The sequence below is a fragment of the Micromys minutus genome (genome assembly GCF_963924665.1).
Source record: "Micromys minutus genome assembly, chromosome: 4".
NCBI classification, from domain to species: Eukaryota; Metazoa; Chordata; class Mammalia; order Rodentia; family Muridae; genus Micromys; species Micromys minutus.
This window is the reverse complement of record NC_137973.1, coordinates 18,064,392-18,081,915: the sequence shown is the minus strand read 5'-3', so window position 1 is coordinate 18,081,915 and position 17,524 is coordinate 18,064,392. Positions and strand designations below refer to the sequence as shown.

The following is a 17,524-nucleotide window of genomic DNA, read 5'->3' as shown; positions in this document are numbered from 1 at the left end:
CAAGACTTGGTCTTTTTATTTCCTTGCACAATAATTTTATTCTTTAACCGAATATAAAAAGAATAAATGGGCTAGCAGTTGTTTATATGAGAAGCAGGTAAAAGTGAATCACAGAAGATTTTTTGCCTAATGAGTTTCTGAAATAAAGATAAAAATAATTCTCACTATTAAAATACCATTAGTGGAATATAACTGACTATAGTGTCTCATTGTGAAATGTTTTATTGCTTTGGAGAAACAGTTTAGTTTGCATTTTAATTGGTACTGAAAATTTGGAGGACATCCATATCTCAAATAATAACTAATAGAGAGTTATTTTTCATGAAGAATGAGTAGAATTTGTCACAAAGTACTTAATAAACAATTAAGTCATTCCTCACAGATAAAGTGGCCTGTTTCTGATGGAAATTTGTTGAACACAAAATAAGCGATAGCACTATAATTATTGTAGATTGGGCAATTAAAAGGGAAAATAATAGATTTCAAAGATAGCTGACTTAATAAAGAACATTTAAAATGTCAATACCTAGTAATTATTGGGAGTTTTACATTAAACATTAACCAAAGGTTACTAACTGATGAGTTCTTATCTTTTAATGAGTGTTGAACCAAACTCTTGAATTTAATAAAACAATTTAAAAGATGCATGATTTTGTTGCAGTTCATGCTGAAACCCAGTAATATGTAATTAAACAATTGATAGAAAAGTGGCTTTTAAGCTCTTTTCAAAATAAGACAATAAACTATAAAAGTAATAAATGACAGATTGAGACAGTGACTAAAGGAACTCCAGTCGGAGGAGTTGTTCCCTGGAGTGTGATTTTCATCGATATCTTTTAAAGAGAGTAAAGTAGGCCACGGATAATTCAGTTAGTAAAGTACTTACCATGGAAACATGACCCCCCAAGTTTGAGCTACAAAATCTCAGCATGGGGAGGCAGACAGGTGAGCCCCTGGGGCTTACTAGTCAGTCAACCTTCTCCACTTGATGAGCTCCAGGCCGATGGGAAACAGTATTAATAAACCCAAACCAGTGCTAACATTATGATGTCTTTAATGATTGCCACTAATGGCTGACCTTTGATTTCTACATGCACACAGGGACACAAGTCCCCACACCCACAACTCCCTATGTACCTACACTATGTACACGTGCCCACATATGTACATACTAAAAATTAATCATCAAAGAAATCTGAAGTTTATGTAGTATATCATACTTACTCTAATGGATCATTAGGAAAGAAGGGTGCAGAGAGGTGCTAAAAATGTTAACAGTGTGTTGCCATTTGTTACCTAGAAGTAAGTCTCCATTAAGAAATGCTGACTAGGGAACAAAGTCTAGCATGTGCTGTATTAGTTACTGGACACACACACACAAAAAAAAGATTTTCTGAAGCAAAGGAAATTCAGCTTAAAGGCTAAGAAACTAGCATGTGGACAAAGTGCTTAAAATGTAGAGTGAAGATCTGAATTAGGTCCTTTGCGCTGACAAGACTATGATGGTATTTTACTCAGTCTTATCAATTAGAGTAATGGTCTTTTTATTTCATCTGATGTTTCTTCATTTTATTTGGTGACAAATTCTACAGAGTTGTTTTCATTTAAATACATCATGTGGTCTGACTGTACTCACCCCTCCCCATTTCTACCTTTATTATCCTTCCTTTCAGCCTCTGTCTTCTCTAACATTTTGATTTTTATTCTCTTGTGATCAGTGGGAAAGCCTAGTAATAAAAGGAGGGAGATGAAAGATAGCAGGACAGAACAATCTATAAAATTAAACTCCTTTGCTCTCATTTTTTCCTTTTATTTAAAATAGACACTTTTCTTATATAATATATTCTGATTATAGAGTTTGTCCTTTCTCTACTCCTCTCAGTGTATGGTATGGGTTCCTTGAGTGGGCCTTGGCCAAATCAGACATTTGTTGGTTACTCGCACAAGTTCTGTGCCACCATGGCCCTAGCATATTTTGCAACATGCACAGATTGTACATCAAAGCTTTTGTAGGTGGTTTGGTGTCCATGTTTCTTTTTCAGTAGCCTTCAAAATGCTTTCCTGTACCAAAAGACTAGAAGAGACAGGTGAAGTTTTATGTAGTCACCAGTTCGACATTTCCATGTTCAGTGAATTGTGTGAGTGTTGCCCTTGAAAATGAGGCACTATTGTTGGCTGTGGAAAACAAATCTTTGTCTTATCTACAGCCTGTGTTATTTGAGAATTTCAAAGGGACCCCTTGGTCAACCACTCATTTGAATGTAACACAATCCTCCAACTAGAAACCTTGACTGGCCAAGAAATCAGTGAGACTATATTTCCTATAAGCAGGAACACTTATTAGGATCACCTTTGTAAGAGATTCTACCTTACACCAGTCAGCATGACTAAGATCAAACATTCAGGTGACAGCAGATGCTGGTGAGGAGGTTAAGGAAGAGGAACACTACTCTATTTTTTTGTGGTATTGCAAGCTGGTACAACCACTGTAGAAATCAATCTGACAGTTCCTCAGAAAATTGGACATAGTACTACCTTAGGAAACAGCTCTACCACTCCTGGGCATATTCCCAAAAGACGTGCCAACATATAACTAGGACACATGGTCCACTATGTTCATAGTAGCCTTATTTATAATAGTCAGAAGCTGGAAGAAACTCAGATGTCTTTCAACAGAAGAATAGATACAAAAAATATGGTACATTTACACAATGGAGTACTACTCAGCTATTAAAAACAATTACTTTATGAAATTCTTTTTTTTTTCTTGTTTTGTAAATATATGTATATTTTTTTTGTTTTCTTTATTTCTTGGACTTCATACAGTCTGTGAGTTGTTTCTGGGGGAGTGCAAGCCTCTGGGGTTAGCATTCCACTATCAGTGACTGCATATTATGTCTGTTCTTTTGTGACTGGGTTATCTCACTCAGGATGATATTCTCTAGATGCAGCCATTTTCTTAAGAATTTGGGTAAGTCATTGTTTCTGGTGGCTGAGTAGTATTCCATTGTGTATATGTACCACAATTTTTGTATCCATTCATCTTCTGAAGGACATCTGGGTTCCTTCCAGCTTCTGGCTATTATAAATAGAGCCACTATGAACATTGTGGTGCATATATCTTTGTTGTGTATTGAAGTGTCTCTGGGGTATATGCCCAGAAGTGGAATAGCTGGGTCTTCAGGTAGTACTATATCGAATTTTCTGAGGTATCGCCAGACAGACTTCCAGGGTGGTTGTATTAGCTTGCAACCCCACCAACAGTGGAGAAGTGTTCCTCTTTCTCCGCAGCCTCACCAGCATCTGCTGTCATCTGAGTTTTGGATCTTGGCCAATCTGACTGGTGTGAGGTGGTATCTCAGGGTTGTTTTGATTTGCATTTCCCTGATGGCTAAGGATGTCGAGCACTTCCTCAGGTGTTTCTCGGCCATTCGGTGTTCCTCAACTGAGAACATTTTGTTTAGCTCTGTACCCCATTTTTTAATAGGGTTATTTGATTCTCTGGTGTCTAGCTTTTTGAGTTCCTTGTACACCTTGGATATTAGGCCTCTATCTGATGTGGTGTTGGTAAAGATCTTTTCCCATTCTGCTGGTTGCCGTTTTGTTTTCTTGACGATGTCTTTAGCCTTACAGAAACTTTGCAATCTCATTAAGTACCATTTGTTAATCTTTGATCTTAGAGCTTGAGCCATTGGTGTTTTGTTCAGGAAATTTTCTCCTGTACCTATGTGTTCTAAGATTTTCCCTACTTTCTCATCTAATAGTTTCAGTGTATCTGGTTTAATGTGGAGATCTTTGATCCACTTACACTTGAGCTTTGTACAAGGAGATAAGAACGGGTCTATTTTCATTCTTTTGCATGCTGAGTGCCAGTTGGACCAGCACCATTTGTTGAATAGGCTGTCCTTTTTCCATTGAATGTTTACTGCTCCTTTGTCAAAGATCAGGTGACCATATACATGAGGGCTCATTTCTGGATCTTCTATTCTATTCCATTGATCCACATGCCTATTTCTGTAACAGTACCCTGCAGTTTTCAGCACAATTGCCTTGTAATATAGCTTGAGGTCAGGGATAGTGATTCCCGCAGATGTTTTTTTGTTGTTGAGAATGGATTTCTCTATTCTAGGTCTTTTGTTATTCCATATGAAATTGCACATTGATCTTTCCAATTCCATGAAGAACTGGGTTCGAATTTTGATGGGGATTGCATTGAATCTGTAGATTGCTTTTGGTAGGATGGCCATTTTTAAGATGTTGATTTTTACAATCCATGAGCATGGGAGAACTTTCTATTTTCTGAGATCCTCCTCAATTTCTTTTTTTACAGGTTTGAAGTTCTTGTCATACAGGTCCATCACTTGCTTAGTTAGCGTCACACCAAGGTATTTCATAGTTTTTGTAACGATTGTGAAGGGTACGTTTTCCCTAGTTTCTTTCTCCACGTGTTTGTCCTTTGAGTACAGGAAGGCTACTGATTTGTTTGAGTTAATTTTGTATCCAGCCACTTTGCTGAACTTGTTTATCAGCTGTAGGAGTTCTCTGGTGGAATTTTGGGGTCACTCAAGTACACTATCATGTCATCGGCAAAGAGTGATGTTTTTATCTCTTCCTTTCCGATTTGTATCCCCTTGATCTCCTTTTGCTGTCTAATTGCTCCAGCCAGGACTTCCAGTACTATGTTGAATAGGTAGGGAGAGAGTGGGCAGCCTTGTCGAGTCCCTGATTTTAGTGGGATTGCTTCAAGTTTCTCGCCATTAAGTTTGATGTTGGCTGTTGGTTTGCTGTATATTGCTTTTATTATGTTTAAATATTGGCCTTGGATTCCTGTTCTTTCCATGACTTTTAACATGAAGGGGTGTTGGATTTTATCAAATGCTTTCTCAGCGTCTAGTGAGATGACAATGTGATTTTGGTCTTTGAGTTTGTTTATATGGTGGATTACGTTGATGGATTTCCTTATGTTAAACCATCCCTGCATCCCAGGGATGAAACCTACTTGGTCATGATGAATGATCGTTTTGATGTGTTCTTGGATTTGGTTTGCAAGGATTTTGTTGAGTATTTTTGCATCAATGTTCATAAGTGAGATTGGTCTGAAGTTCTCTTTCCTTGTAGGGTCTTTGTGTGATTTAGGTACGAGGGTTATTGTAGCCTCAAAAACGAGTTGGGTAATATTCCATCTGATTCAATCTTTTGGAATAGTTTGGCGAGTATTGGTGTTATATCTTCAATAAAAGTCTGATAAAATTCTGCACTGAACCCGTCTGGATCTGGGCTTTTTTTGGTTGGGGCGCTTTTGATGACTTCTTCTATTTCTTTAGGTGTTATAGGATTATTTAGATGGTTTATTTGGTCTTGGTTTAACTTTGGGACCTTGTATCTGTCTAGGAATTCATCCATTTCCTCCAGATTTTCCAATTTTGTGGAGTATAAGTTTTTGTAGTAGGATCTGATGATTTCTTGAATTTCCTCAGTTTCAGTTGTTGTGTCCCCACTTTCCTTTCTGATTTTGTTAATTTGGATACTCACTCTTTGCACTCTAGTTAGTCTGGCTAGGGGTTTATCAATCTTGTTGATTTTCTCAAAGAACCAACTCTTGGTTTTGTTGATTTTTTCAGTGGTTCTTTTTGTTTCTATTTGGTCTATTTCTTCCCTAATTTTGATTATTTCTTGCCGTCTACTCTTTTTGGGTATATCTGCTTCCTTTTGTTCTAGGGCTTTTAGCTGTGCTGTGAGGTTGCTGATGTGAGCTCTCTCCAGTTTCTTTTTGGAAGCACTTAGGGCTATGAGTTTTCCTCTCAATACTGCTTTCATTGCATCCCATAGGTTTGGGTATGTTGTGTTTTCGTTTTCGTTGAATTCTAGAAAATCCTTAATTTCTTTCTTTATTTCTTCTTTGACCCTGCTATCCTTTAACAGAGCATTGTTTAGTTTCCATGTGTATGTGGGCTTTTTGTTGTCTTTGTTGTTGTTAAAGACCAGCCGTAGCCCATGGTGATCTGAGAGGATGCATGGGAGTATTTCAATCTTCTTATATCGATGAAGGCTCGTTCTGTGTCCAATTATGTGGTCAATTTTCGAGAAGGTGCCATGGGGTGGTGAGAAGAAGGTGTATTCTATTACTTTGGAATAGTATGTTCTGTATATATCTATTAATTCTAGTTGGTTCAAAGTCTCTGCTACTTTTGCACTGTCCTTGTTTAGTTTCTGTTTCCCTGATCTGTCCATTGGTGAGAGTGGGGTATTAAAGTCTCCCACTACTATTGTGTGGGGTGAAATGTATTTTTTTGAGCTTTAGTAGGGTTTCTTTTATGAATGTGGGTGATTTTTTATTTGGAGCATATAAGTTAAGGATTGAGAGTTCCTCCTGACAGATTTCCCCGGTAATGAGTAAAAAGTGTCCTTCCTTATCTTTTTTGATAACTTTTGGTTGGAAATTTACTTTATTCGATATTAGAATAGCCACTCCAGCTTGCTTCTTGGAGCTGTTTGCTTGGAAGTTTTTTTCCCACCCTTTTACTCTGAGATAGTGTCTGTCTTTGTCTCTGAGATGATTTTCCTGTATGCAGCAAAAGGCTGGATTTTGTTTATGTATCCAGTCTGATAGTCTATGTCTCTTTATTGGGGAGTTGAGACCATTTATGTTAATAGATATCAAGGAATAGTTGTTTCTGTTTCCTGCCATTATTGCTTTTTTGGGTTTAGTTGTGTCTGTGTTTTTTTCTTCTTTTAGTTTTCTTGTTTAGGAGTTTTCTTGTTCTTACTAGGCTGTATTTTCCCTCATTTTATTGGGTTTTCCACCTATAATTTGTTGTAGTGCTGGGTTTGTGGTCAGATATTGTGTGAATTTTGATTTGTCTTGAAATATCTTCGTCTCTCCATCGATGGTGATTGATAGTTTTGCTGGGTATAGCAGCTTGGGCTGGCATTGTGCTCTCTTAAGGAGTGCATGATGTCTGTCCAGGCTCTTCTAGCTTTCATAGTCTCTGTTGAGAAATCGGGTGTGAGTCTGATTGGTCTGCCTTTATATGTTACTTGACCTTTTTCCCTTACTGCTTTTAGTATTCTTTCTTTACTTTGGGCACTTGATGTTTTTACTATTATGTGTCGGGAGGTATTTCTTTTCTGGTCCAACCTATTTGGAGTTCTGAAGGCTTCTTTTATGCTCGTGGTCATCTCATTCTTGAGGGTAGGGAAGTTTTTTTCTATGATTTTGTTGAAGATATTTACTGTGCCCCTTAGTTGATACTCTTCTCCCTCTTCTATTCCTATTATCCTTAGGTTCGGTCTTCTCATTACGTCTTGGATTTCCTGGACATTTTGGGTTAGGAGCTTTTTTTTTTTTTTTTTTTTTTTGCATCTTCTCTGAATGTTTTGTCTATGTTTGCAATGTTGTCTTCTGCCCCTGAGAGTCTCTCTTCGATCTCTTGTAATCTATTGGAAATGCTTGCTTCTGTGACTCCTGATTTCTTTTTTTTTTTTTTTTTGGTGTTCTGACTCTAGGGTTATTTCTTTTAGTGTTTTCTTTATTGTGTCAATCTCTGTTTTAATTTCCCTCTTCCATTCCTTTATTTCTTTGGTTTTGGTTTCCTCTCGTTCTTTGAGTTCTTTGAGTGTTTTTCTTGTTTCTTCTTTAAAAGCTTCTGAATCTTTTTGCTTTTTCTCCCTTTCTTGTTTAATTAACTCTATCAGCATCTTGAGGCATGATTTCAGGTCTGTGTCTTCTTTTTCTGGAGTGTTTGGAGTTCAGATGTTTGCTGTTATGGGAGAGCTGGGCTCTGGTGTTGCTAGATTGTCTTGGTTCCCTTGGGATATACTCTTTCTCTTTCCTCTTGCCATTTTGTTGTCAGTGATATGTTCTTACCTTTCCCTTGTATCTGGTCTGTGTCCCTGGTTCTCAACTGGTTGAGGTGTCAGATGGGTTGAGCCCTGTTTTATGCCTCAGAGTGGTCGGGTGTGAGCAGAAGTTCCAAAGTTCTGTTTCTGTTTGCTGGATCAGGCATGGCAGGGCAGGGCAAGGCAGGGGATGCACTTTCCTTGTGTACTCCACAGAGTTCTTTCTGCTCCCCTGCGGTCTAGGTCTCCCACTCACCAGTTGCTCAGCCTCTATGAGCTGCCGTTCTGCGTGGCAGGTAGGCCAGGCTCTGCTCTGCGTCTGGAAGTCGCCTCCGGGTGGAAACAGAAGTTCTAATTTTCTGCTCCCAATCGCAGTTGCTCAGCCTTTATGAGCAGCTGATCTGGGTGTCAGTTAGGCCAGGCTCTGCTCTGCGTCCGGACGTCGCCTCCGGGTGGAAACAGAAGTTCTAATTTTCTGCTCCCAATCGCAGTTGCTCAGCCTCTATGAGCTGCAGTTCCGCCTGGCAGGTAGGCCAGGCCCCAGCTCTGCGTCTGGAAGTCGCCTCCGGGTGGGAACAGAAGTTCTAATTTTCTGTTCCCAATCGCTGGATCTGGCAGGGCTGGGCAAAGCAAGGTACGGTGTGCACTTTCCGTGTGCACTCCACAGAGATCTCTCTGCTCTCCTGCAGTCTTGGTCTCCCACTCACCAGTTGCTCAGCCTCTATGAGACGCAGTTCCGCCTGGCAGGTAGGCCAGGCCCCAGCTCTGCGTCCGGAAGTCGCCTCCGGGTGGAAACAGAAGTTCTAATTTTCTGTTCCCAATCGCAGTTGCTCAGCCTCTATGAGCTGCCGTTCCGCCACTTTATGAAATTCTTACACAAATGGTTGGAATTAGAAAATATTCTGAGTGAGGTAACTCAGTCATGCGCGTGTGCGCACACACACACACACACACACAGACACACACACACACACACACACACACACACAATCCCACACATGTTCTGCACTCACTGATAAGTGGATATTAGCCCCAAAGCTCAAAATATCCAAAATACAATTCACAGAATATGTGAAACTTACGAAGAAAGAAGACCAAAGTGTGTATGCTTCAGTTCCTCTTAGAAGAGAGAAAAAAATACAGGACGAAATGCAGAGACAAAGTGTGGAACAGAGACTGAAAGAAAGGCCATCCAGAGACTGTACCAATAGTGATTCCATCCCATCTGCTGACACCAAACCCAAGCACTATTGCTGATGCCAAGAAGTGCTTACTGACAGGAGCATGATATAGCTGTCTTTTGAGAGGTTCTTCCAGAGCCTGACAAATACAGATGCAGATGCTCACAGCCAGTCATTGAATTGAGCACAGGTACCCAATGGAGGAGTTAGGACAAGGACTGAAGTAGCTGAAAAGTTTGCAACCCCATAAAAATAACAAGAATATCAGAGTTTCCAGCAACTAAACTCCCAAGCAAAAATACTCATGGAGGGACTCATGGTTCCAGCCACATATGTAACAAAGGATTGCCTTATCTGGTATCAATGAAAAGGGAGACCCTTGGTCCGATGAAGGCTGAATGCCCCAGTATAAGGGAATGCAAGGGCAGTGAGGTGGGAGTGAGGGGTGCATCTTCCTAGAACCCTCCCTTTTCCTAACCTATGGGTGTATGGATTGTACCTTGGTTATTATTTTCTTATTGGCCAATACCCACTTATAATTGAATACATACTGTTTTTAATCTTTTGAGTTTGGGATATCTAATCCAGGTTGATTTCTTTTTTTTTTCTTTTTCTTTTTAATAACTCCATCCATTTTCCAGCACATTTTATGATGTTATTTTTAACAACTGTGTAATATTCCCCTGTATATTGAATTATATTCTTTTATCCATTCTTCTGCTGAGGGGTATATGGGTTGTTTTCAGTTCCTGTATATTATGAATAAAACTGCAATGAATATAGTTGACTGAGTGTCCTTGTGGTAGGATGGACTGTCCTTTGCATATGGACAGGAGTGATATTGCTGGGTCTTGAGGTAGTTTGATTCCCAACTTTCTGAAGACCTGCTGTGTTGATTTCCAAAGTAGCTGTAAAAGTTTGCATGTCCACAAGCAAATGAGTAGTATTCCCTTTGTGCCACATTGTCACCAACATGAGCTGTCGCTTGTATTACTGATCTTAACCACTATGACAAGCATAAGAAGGAATCTCAAGTTAATTTTGATAATGTTTCCCTGATGGCTAAGCATGTTGAACATTTCTTTAAGTGCTTTTCAGCAATTTTAGTTTGCTTTATTGAGTATTTTATATTTAAGTCTGTACTTCCCTTTAAATTTGATGATTATTTGTTTTATATTTGTTTCTGGAGTTCTTTGTATATTTTGAATATTAGTCTTCTATCAGGTGTGGAGTTAGTAAGAAAAAAATCATATCACATTATTCAAGCTGTTTCTTTGTCCAATTGATGGTGTCCCTTGACTTCCAGAATCTTTTCAGCTTTACAAAGTCACTTTGATCAATAGCTGATCTTAGAGCCTGCACTATCTGGTGTTCTGTTCAGAAAGTCATGTGCCAATGTGTTCAAGGCTATTCCTCACTTTCCCCTCTATAGATTCACTGGATCTGGTTAGATGTTTAGGTGTTTGATCCCCTGAAGTGGAGTTCTTAGGTTAAACAGAGTTTGTCTCTGTGGTTATACCTCTGTGTACAGGTGGAGTTCTTGCCTGGGCACAGATGTAGACTCCTTGATATGAAGTCACTTGAATGATAGGTGTAGACTTTTGTGTGTTTACTTGTCTGATCACAAGATGCTGAGTTTTTGGTCCCTGCATAGTCATAGATGCACACTTTCTGTATAATGTCACTTGATTGGTACCTGCAGACTGTCTGTGGTCACTCCCCAGGGCAGAAGTATGGATTCTCTTTTGATGTTAGTTTTTATTTTAGTTTTGTTTATTTGGATTGGTGTCATCCTGTAAGAGCAGAACATTTGTGATGTCACAGTTTCCGTACTGGGCTTTGTTTGAGTAATGCTGGACCTAGAGATCTCAGGTCATAGGGTAGGCAGTGGTTGGTATAACTAGAAATTCTAGTAACATGCCTTGGATGCGTTCACCATGCTATTGTTCATGTTCTTATAGAAAACCTGTGAGTCACACTCCAGTCTGTGGGTCCAAGGAGGTTTCTACTGGGTGGAATTCTGCACCATTCTGGCTCAGTTTTATTTCAATTTGAGACAAATGCATTTAGAGTAGTCCCCGATTTTCCGTGGTGGTGGTGGGGGGGGCTGTCAGGAAAGCAAAGATGTTTTCTCCTGCAGCCATGTAGGTCTTGGTAAAGCTACCTCCTGACTTTCCTCTGATAGATTTTCTACCACTGTACAGATGGTGTTCAGACCTCAAGATATCTGAGCACAGGCCTGCTCAGTGAAAGACCAGCGTTGGTGGTGCTTCTGGATCTACTTCTTTTTCCTTTGGCCTCTCCTCTTCTCCCTGTTGCCATGGATACTGTGGGTTTTGTCCCTTGCACAAGCTTCTGACAGTTCTCTGTGAATTATCGAGTTCTGAGTCATGTTGCAACTTTCTAAGGCTCTTCTGTGTTTTAAGCTGTTCTTCCAACCACTTCCATTTGAGCTCCATCTACCTCCCAACTGCAAGTCAAGGTGGCTTAAGGATCGCATTCTCCTCCTGTGCGAAGCTTCCTGTCTTTCTTTAAAACTGAATCAGTTAGAAATGAACCATTCTTCTCATATGCGAGCTGCTCTCTAACTGCCTCCAGTTTGTTCCACAGAGTCTCAGTGCCGCGCTACCTTCTGCCTCCGGATTAGTGTAATTTTTGAACAGTCATTTGTATAAAGACAGTATCTCATGATGGCTCATTTTCCTACAGATGGCTTGTGGTTTTTAAAAGATTCCTGATGCTTTTGTAGAATTTGTACCTGTCTCCTACTAGTGTCTACTGATAAAAAAAACGCTTTGAACTCAGTGTGCTAATGCTCATCACGTAGTATCTTCAATTGTGTAGAAAACTTGATTAGACGTTTGAAAAGAGTTAAAGGAATAATATGGAGAAACACTTTTTAAACAGCTGTAATTATTCCTTAAAAGGTTAATTTTGTGTAAGGTAGCTCTACAGATTTGGAAATCGGTAGAATGTAAAGTATTTTTAATATTACCAGTTGGTGTATGGAAATTTTAATATAGAGTATAATAAAGATTTGAACTTCAAAACAAAACATTAGAAACATCTTATTCTATAATTATGTAAAGTAAGCTGAAATTAATTAAAGTCTAGCATTGCTTTAATCCTTCCCAGATATCATCCTGAATGTTCTTTATGAAATATTGGTATAGTATTCATAAAATTAATTAACAGTAAGCAAATTGGCAGACATATTCTACAAAGTAATTGGTTTAGTGTAAAGAATTCTAATGAGGCTTTAATATTTTCATCTCTGTATGTAGATATACTAGTCTACTAAAACAGGAAAAGCTAGTATAAAAGTAAACTACAGCATCTTATTTTTTACAGATTTCAAAATACAAGTTTTATTTATTTGATTAGTACATGTTTCAGTTTTTTATTAATACTTTTTTTCTTATTGGATATTCTCTGTATTTACATTTTAGATGTTATCTTCTTTCCCCAATTCCATCCTTCCTCCCCTTCCCAATGCCTTCATGAAGGTGCTCCCTCTCCCAACCTCCCTCTCCAACCTCAGCACCTTGTTGTTCACCTACACTGTGAGAAGGAGCCTTTGCCTGTCCTCCCATTAATGCCAGAAAATGCTGTCCTCTGCTGCATATGCACCTGGGGCCATGGGTCTTTTCATGTAAACTCATTGGTTGGTGTTTTAAACCCTGGGAGCTGTGGTGGGTTGGTTAGTTGACCATTTCTTTCTTCCCATGGGGTTGCAGAAACTTTCAGCTCATTTAGTCCTTTCTCTAGCCCCTTCAATGGGGTCCTCATGTTCAGTCTGATGGTTAGCTGCAAGCATTCTCCTCTGTATCAGTATGGTTCTGGAAGAGCCTCTGAGGAGGCATCCATATCAGGTTCCTGCCAGTAAGGACTTCTTGGCATCAGCAATAGTACTTGTGGTTGGTAGCTGCATATGAAATGGATCCCCAGGTGAAGCAGTCTCTGGATGGTCTTTTCTCCAATCCCTATTCCTCAATTTCCCTTTACTTCCTCCCATAAGCATTTTGTTCTCCCTTCTAAGAAGGACTGAGGCCTCCACCTTCTGTCCTTCCTTCTCTTTGAGCTTCATAAGCTCTGTGAATTATTTCTTGGTTATTCCGGGATTTTTGGGCTAGTATCTGCTTATAACTGAGTACCTACCAAATGTGTTCTTTTGTGATTGTGTTACTTCACTCAGGATGATAGCTTCAAGTTCCATCCATTTGCCTAGGAATTTCATGAAGTCATTGTTTTTAATAGCTGAGTAGTACTCCATTGTGTAAATGTACTACACTTTCTGTATCCAGTCCTCTGATGAAGGACGTGTGCGTGCTTTCCAGCATCTGGCTATTATAAATAAGGCTGCTATGAACATGGTGGAGCATGTGTTCTTGTTATATGTTGGTGCTCTTTTGGGTATATGCCAAGAAGTGGAATAGCTGAATCCTCAGGTAGTACTATATCCAGTTTTCTGAGGAACCGGCCAACTGTTTTCCAGAGTGATTGCACCAGTTTACAATCCCACCAAAAGTAGAGGAGTGTCCCTCTTTCTCCATATCCTTGCCAGCATCTGCTATCACCTGAGTTTTTGATCTTAGCCATTCTGACTGGTAAACTACAGCATCCTTAATCTTAAAATCTGATAGGAAATTTCTGTGACTCTTTTAGAGAAGATAATGGTGGTATTCTAAAATTTTTCTTCTAAAAAACCCTGATATTTTATTTATTTTCCATTAATACCTACATGTAGTAATATAGAAGAAAGTAATTGAGGGCAACCTGAATATGCCACACCATGAGAATATAAGAAAGGAAGTATCTAAGCTGTGAGCGTGGGTGGCTCCCACTTCACTCTAAGTACCCTAGCCTAACAAAAATAGCAAAACAAAATGAGACACTTAAGCATGATTTTCCAGTAAAAGAAAGCTTTTAAGGTCTGTGATGATTAGATGTCTTTTATATTGTGCCTTCACTAAATATGCTTTCTGCACAAGAAAATAACTTATATAATTATGTAACTGTATTTTATGAATAAATTAAGAAATCACTAAATAATGAAGAGAAGGCTCCATCTGGGGTGGTTTCATAATAGCACCATTGACTGAACATGGAACTGTAGCATTTCTTATGTTGACCCTTGCTAAGAATGGGTTGTCTATAGGAATACAGTGAAGAAATATTTAACTTTACCAGTTTATATATGTAAATATGTGAGTGTGTCCCTTAGCAAAGCACAGCACTTAGAGAAGTGGATTAGAATCATCTTTGACTATAAAACTTTACAGTGTTGAAGAGTTCTATATATGTGTTCATTCATGTGCAAATGAATTTTTGAACAAAATTGCATATTACACTGAACATGTTTAGATCTGGGCATGTCCAGACTTCTGTTCCTTTTTACTCTTTCATAAACAATACTTTGTAACAACTTTTCCCACAACTATATATATACTATCAGGTATTTCAGATAATGGTTTAAATGTATATGGGATTGCATAGACTACATGCAAATTCTAAGCCATTTTATACAGAGATTCTGACATTCACATGGAGTCCTGGGACCAATTACTTGTAGGTGTTAAGACAAAATGGGGTATGTAGAATAGTGGTGTGTGTGTGTGTGTGTGTGTGTGTGTGTGTGTGTGTGTGTGTGCGTGCGCGAGTGCGCGCGCGTGTTTGTATGCACTCAGGTTTATCATCTTACTGTTTGTTTTTCTATTTAAAAAGAGACAAACAGAAATGGGTTCGCTTTGTTTTCTATTAATTTCATCCATCCTTGGCAGCAGGAAGAGTGATTGGCATCTTTAGAAGTTTTTTTGTTTAGATGATGCTGTCACCCACCCAGCCATGTGGAATTATTTGTTTGATGCCCTAAACAGTAAACATACTTTTATTGTTCAAAGGGTCTGTAAAAAACACACTTGTCATGGGTGCATTTAGTTTACTATTTAGCAATTAAAAATATCAATAGAATATGCTTTCTCCCTTTCCCAGGACTATAGAGTTAACATTTTCTTGAGACAGAAATGGAACGACCCCCGGCTCAAACTCCCTAGTGACTTCAGAGGCTCAGATGCACTGACAGTTGATCCCACAATGTATAAGTGCTTGTGGAAGCCTGACTTATTCTTTGCAAATGAAAAAAGTGCCAATTTTCATGATGTGACCCAAGAAAATATCTTGTTGTTTATTTTTCGGGATGGAGACGTCCTTGTGAGCATGAGGTACCCGGATCTATTTAGTTCTTGTATATTTACATTTTCCTTTTCAAGTCAATAGATGACAGAAATGTGTACTCAGTGATTCCAATATTTCTGTTCTTGCCTTAGGTTGTCTATTACTCTTTCATGCCCTTTGGACTTAACTCTGTTTCCCATGGACACACAACGCTGCAAGATGCAACTTGAGAGCTGTATGTAAATGAGGCTATAAATGATTTGGGGAATAAAATGTTTATATCTGGATAATATATTCTATTGTTGTGTTACATAACTGTGAAAACCATAATGCTTTTCTTTGACCATACTAACATTAAACTTAGTGGATAATTTTAGAGAAGACAGAGCTTTCTGTTGTAGTTGGCTTTTTAGCAAAGTTGAAGTTGGTCTGTGTACTCCTCATTCTGAAGGTTAGACTTAACTTGGATTGGCAATGTGAAAAATATAAAGAAAATTATTGTGTTCTAAAAAATAATTTCTCTGTGTTAATTGTGTCACAGTAAAAAAAAAAGGAAAATATTGAAATATATGTAAGCCCAACCAAGTATACATTTTGAATGAAAGAATAGAAAAACTATTTTTATGAATACTTATTTTATGTCCCTATGATTGTATTTTTCGGTTTATAAAAGATGTGCTAAATGCTATTACCTGAAATTTCTATAAAACATATTAATTTTCTAGGATGATTATCTTTAGAAAATAATAAGCCATAAACCTTGATAAATGAAGACTGATGTCATAAAGAATGTTTAGTATAGATGCTTAAAGTTTAAGCTAGTTTTATGAGTAATAACCACCTTGTAAAATAGTCTGTGTTTGTTAGATTATATGCCCTTTAGTGGTTTTCTTGTTCTTTTTTTATGTGCTAAAATGAATCGGAATTTTAATGATATTTATTGCTTTCTAACCATGAGACTAAGTCTAAGTCTATGCAATTCATATACATGTACACATTAATTAGAATATTCTTACTACAGATTTACATAAGTCCATATTCACTCACTTCACTTATTGGAACACCATGTAGGATTTTAGAAACCAGTGATCTTTGCAGTCCTGTGTTAGCTCCTTCCAGGGTGTAGTTCCAAGTTGATGCCACATATCCTAATTCTAGACCATGAACTCCTGGTTACTTTAGTGAAGCTATGATGACCACCACTTGGACTGCAGTCTTACTTCAGTTCGACTGTCATAACGCAACTCCTTCCAGGAACCTGGCAGTGATTTATTTAAAATCATACCTGTTCTATAACTTTGGGTTCATAGTACATGACTATAAATGGATACTTAGTGAGCTTTAATCTCATTGTCACTTTGTTTACTGATAGGGATGAAGAAGATACTTGTGATACATGATCATCTAGGATTGTATCTGATCATGATGATTATTTAGCTTATTCTTTCTTTATGATGATGACATGTTTTTGTGCTGATATTATGTGCATGGCCACAGATTTGGCTACTGTAAAATTTAAATTACAAATCCGTAACATAATGCCAAGCTTTGTTACCCTCTCTGTGTTTAACTTGGATCACTAAGATAACAAGAAAGCATAGATAAGCATATTTTAGTCTAACGTGTTTGTTTACTGATTGTAGTTGGTTATACAACTGATGACTTGAGATTCATCTGGCAGTCAGGAGATCCTGTTCAGCTGGAAAAAATTGCTCTACCTCAATTTGATATTAAAAAGGAGGATATCGAATATGGCAACTGTACAAAATACTATAAAGGCACTGGTAAGTGATGTGTTGGAAAATAAAGCTCACCAACCAGGTCTCCAAGTTTTTTTTTTTTTTTTTTTTTTTTTTTTTTTTTTTTTTTTTTTTTTTTTTTAGCTTTAACTTTAGACTAAGGAAAAGAGTCAAACAAGAATGATTCAAAATAAGATGAATGTAAGCGATTCACTGTCATAACCCTTTACACACTAAAATATTATTCACTTAAGATGTTTGAGCCTATATTTATGAAGTGGATGTGGGGTTTCTTTCTATATAATTCTGTTGGTAAGAGGCCGTCAAAATTGCATTATAGTAACACTTTTTCAAGTCATGGTTTTCTTAGAGGTTACCAGGTTTTGCCAAGATTGTCTTTGGAACTCAGCATTTAATGTGGCACAGCATAATCGATCTGTATCTAATGCGTTGTCTTCTGAACAGTTTCATTTAGATGACAGTGAGACTTTCCTGTTTATTTTAAAGTCGTTGATGTTTGTGGTACAGGAGAAGTATCAGGAGTGCGAGAAAACTGGTCATTTGTGAGTTTTCCTTCCACAGTGTTATTTG

General features: G+C 38.1%; 1 protein-coding gene across 1 annotated transcript in view; it reads left to right on the top strand.

Moving 5' to 3' along the window:
- Positions 1-17,524, top strand: part of GLRB (glycine receptor beta) — a gene marked incomplete at its 3' end in the record, with an annotated part of 75,700 nt that overhangs the window by 37,252 nt on the left and 20,924 nt on the right. Inside the window, exons 5-7 of the mRNA XM_080915523.1 lie at positions 15,012-15,241; positions 15,347-15,429; positions 16,838-16,978. Coding sequence (XP_080771649.1) covers positions 15,012-15,241; positions 15,347-15,429; positions 16,838-16,978 — 454 coding nt within the window. The remainder of the gene's footprint in view (positions 1-15,011; positions 15,242-15,346; positions 15,430-16,837; positions 16,979-17,524) is intronic.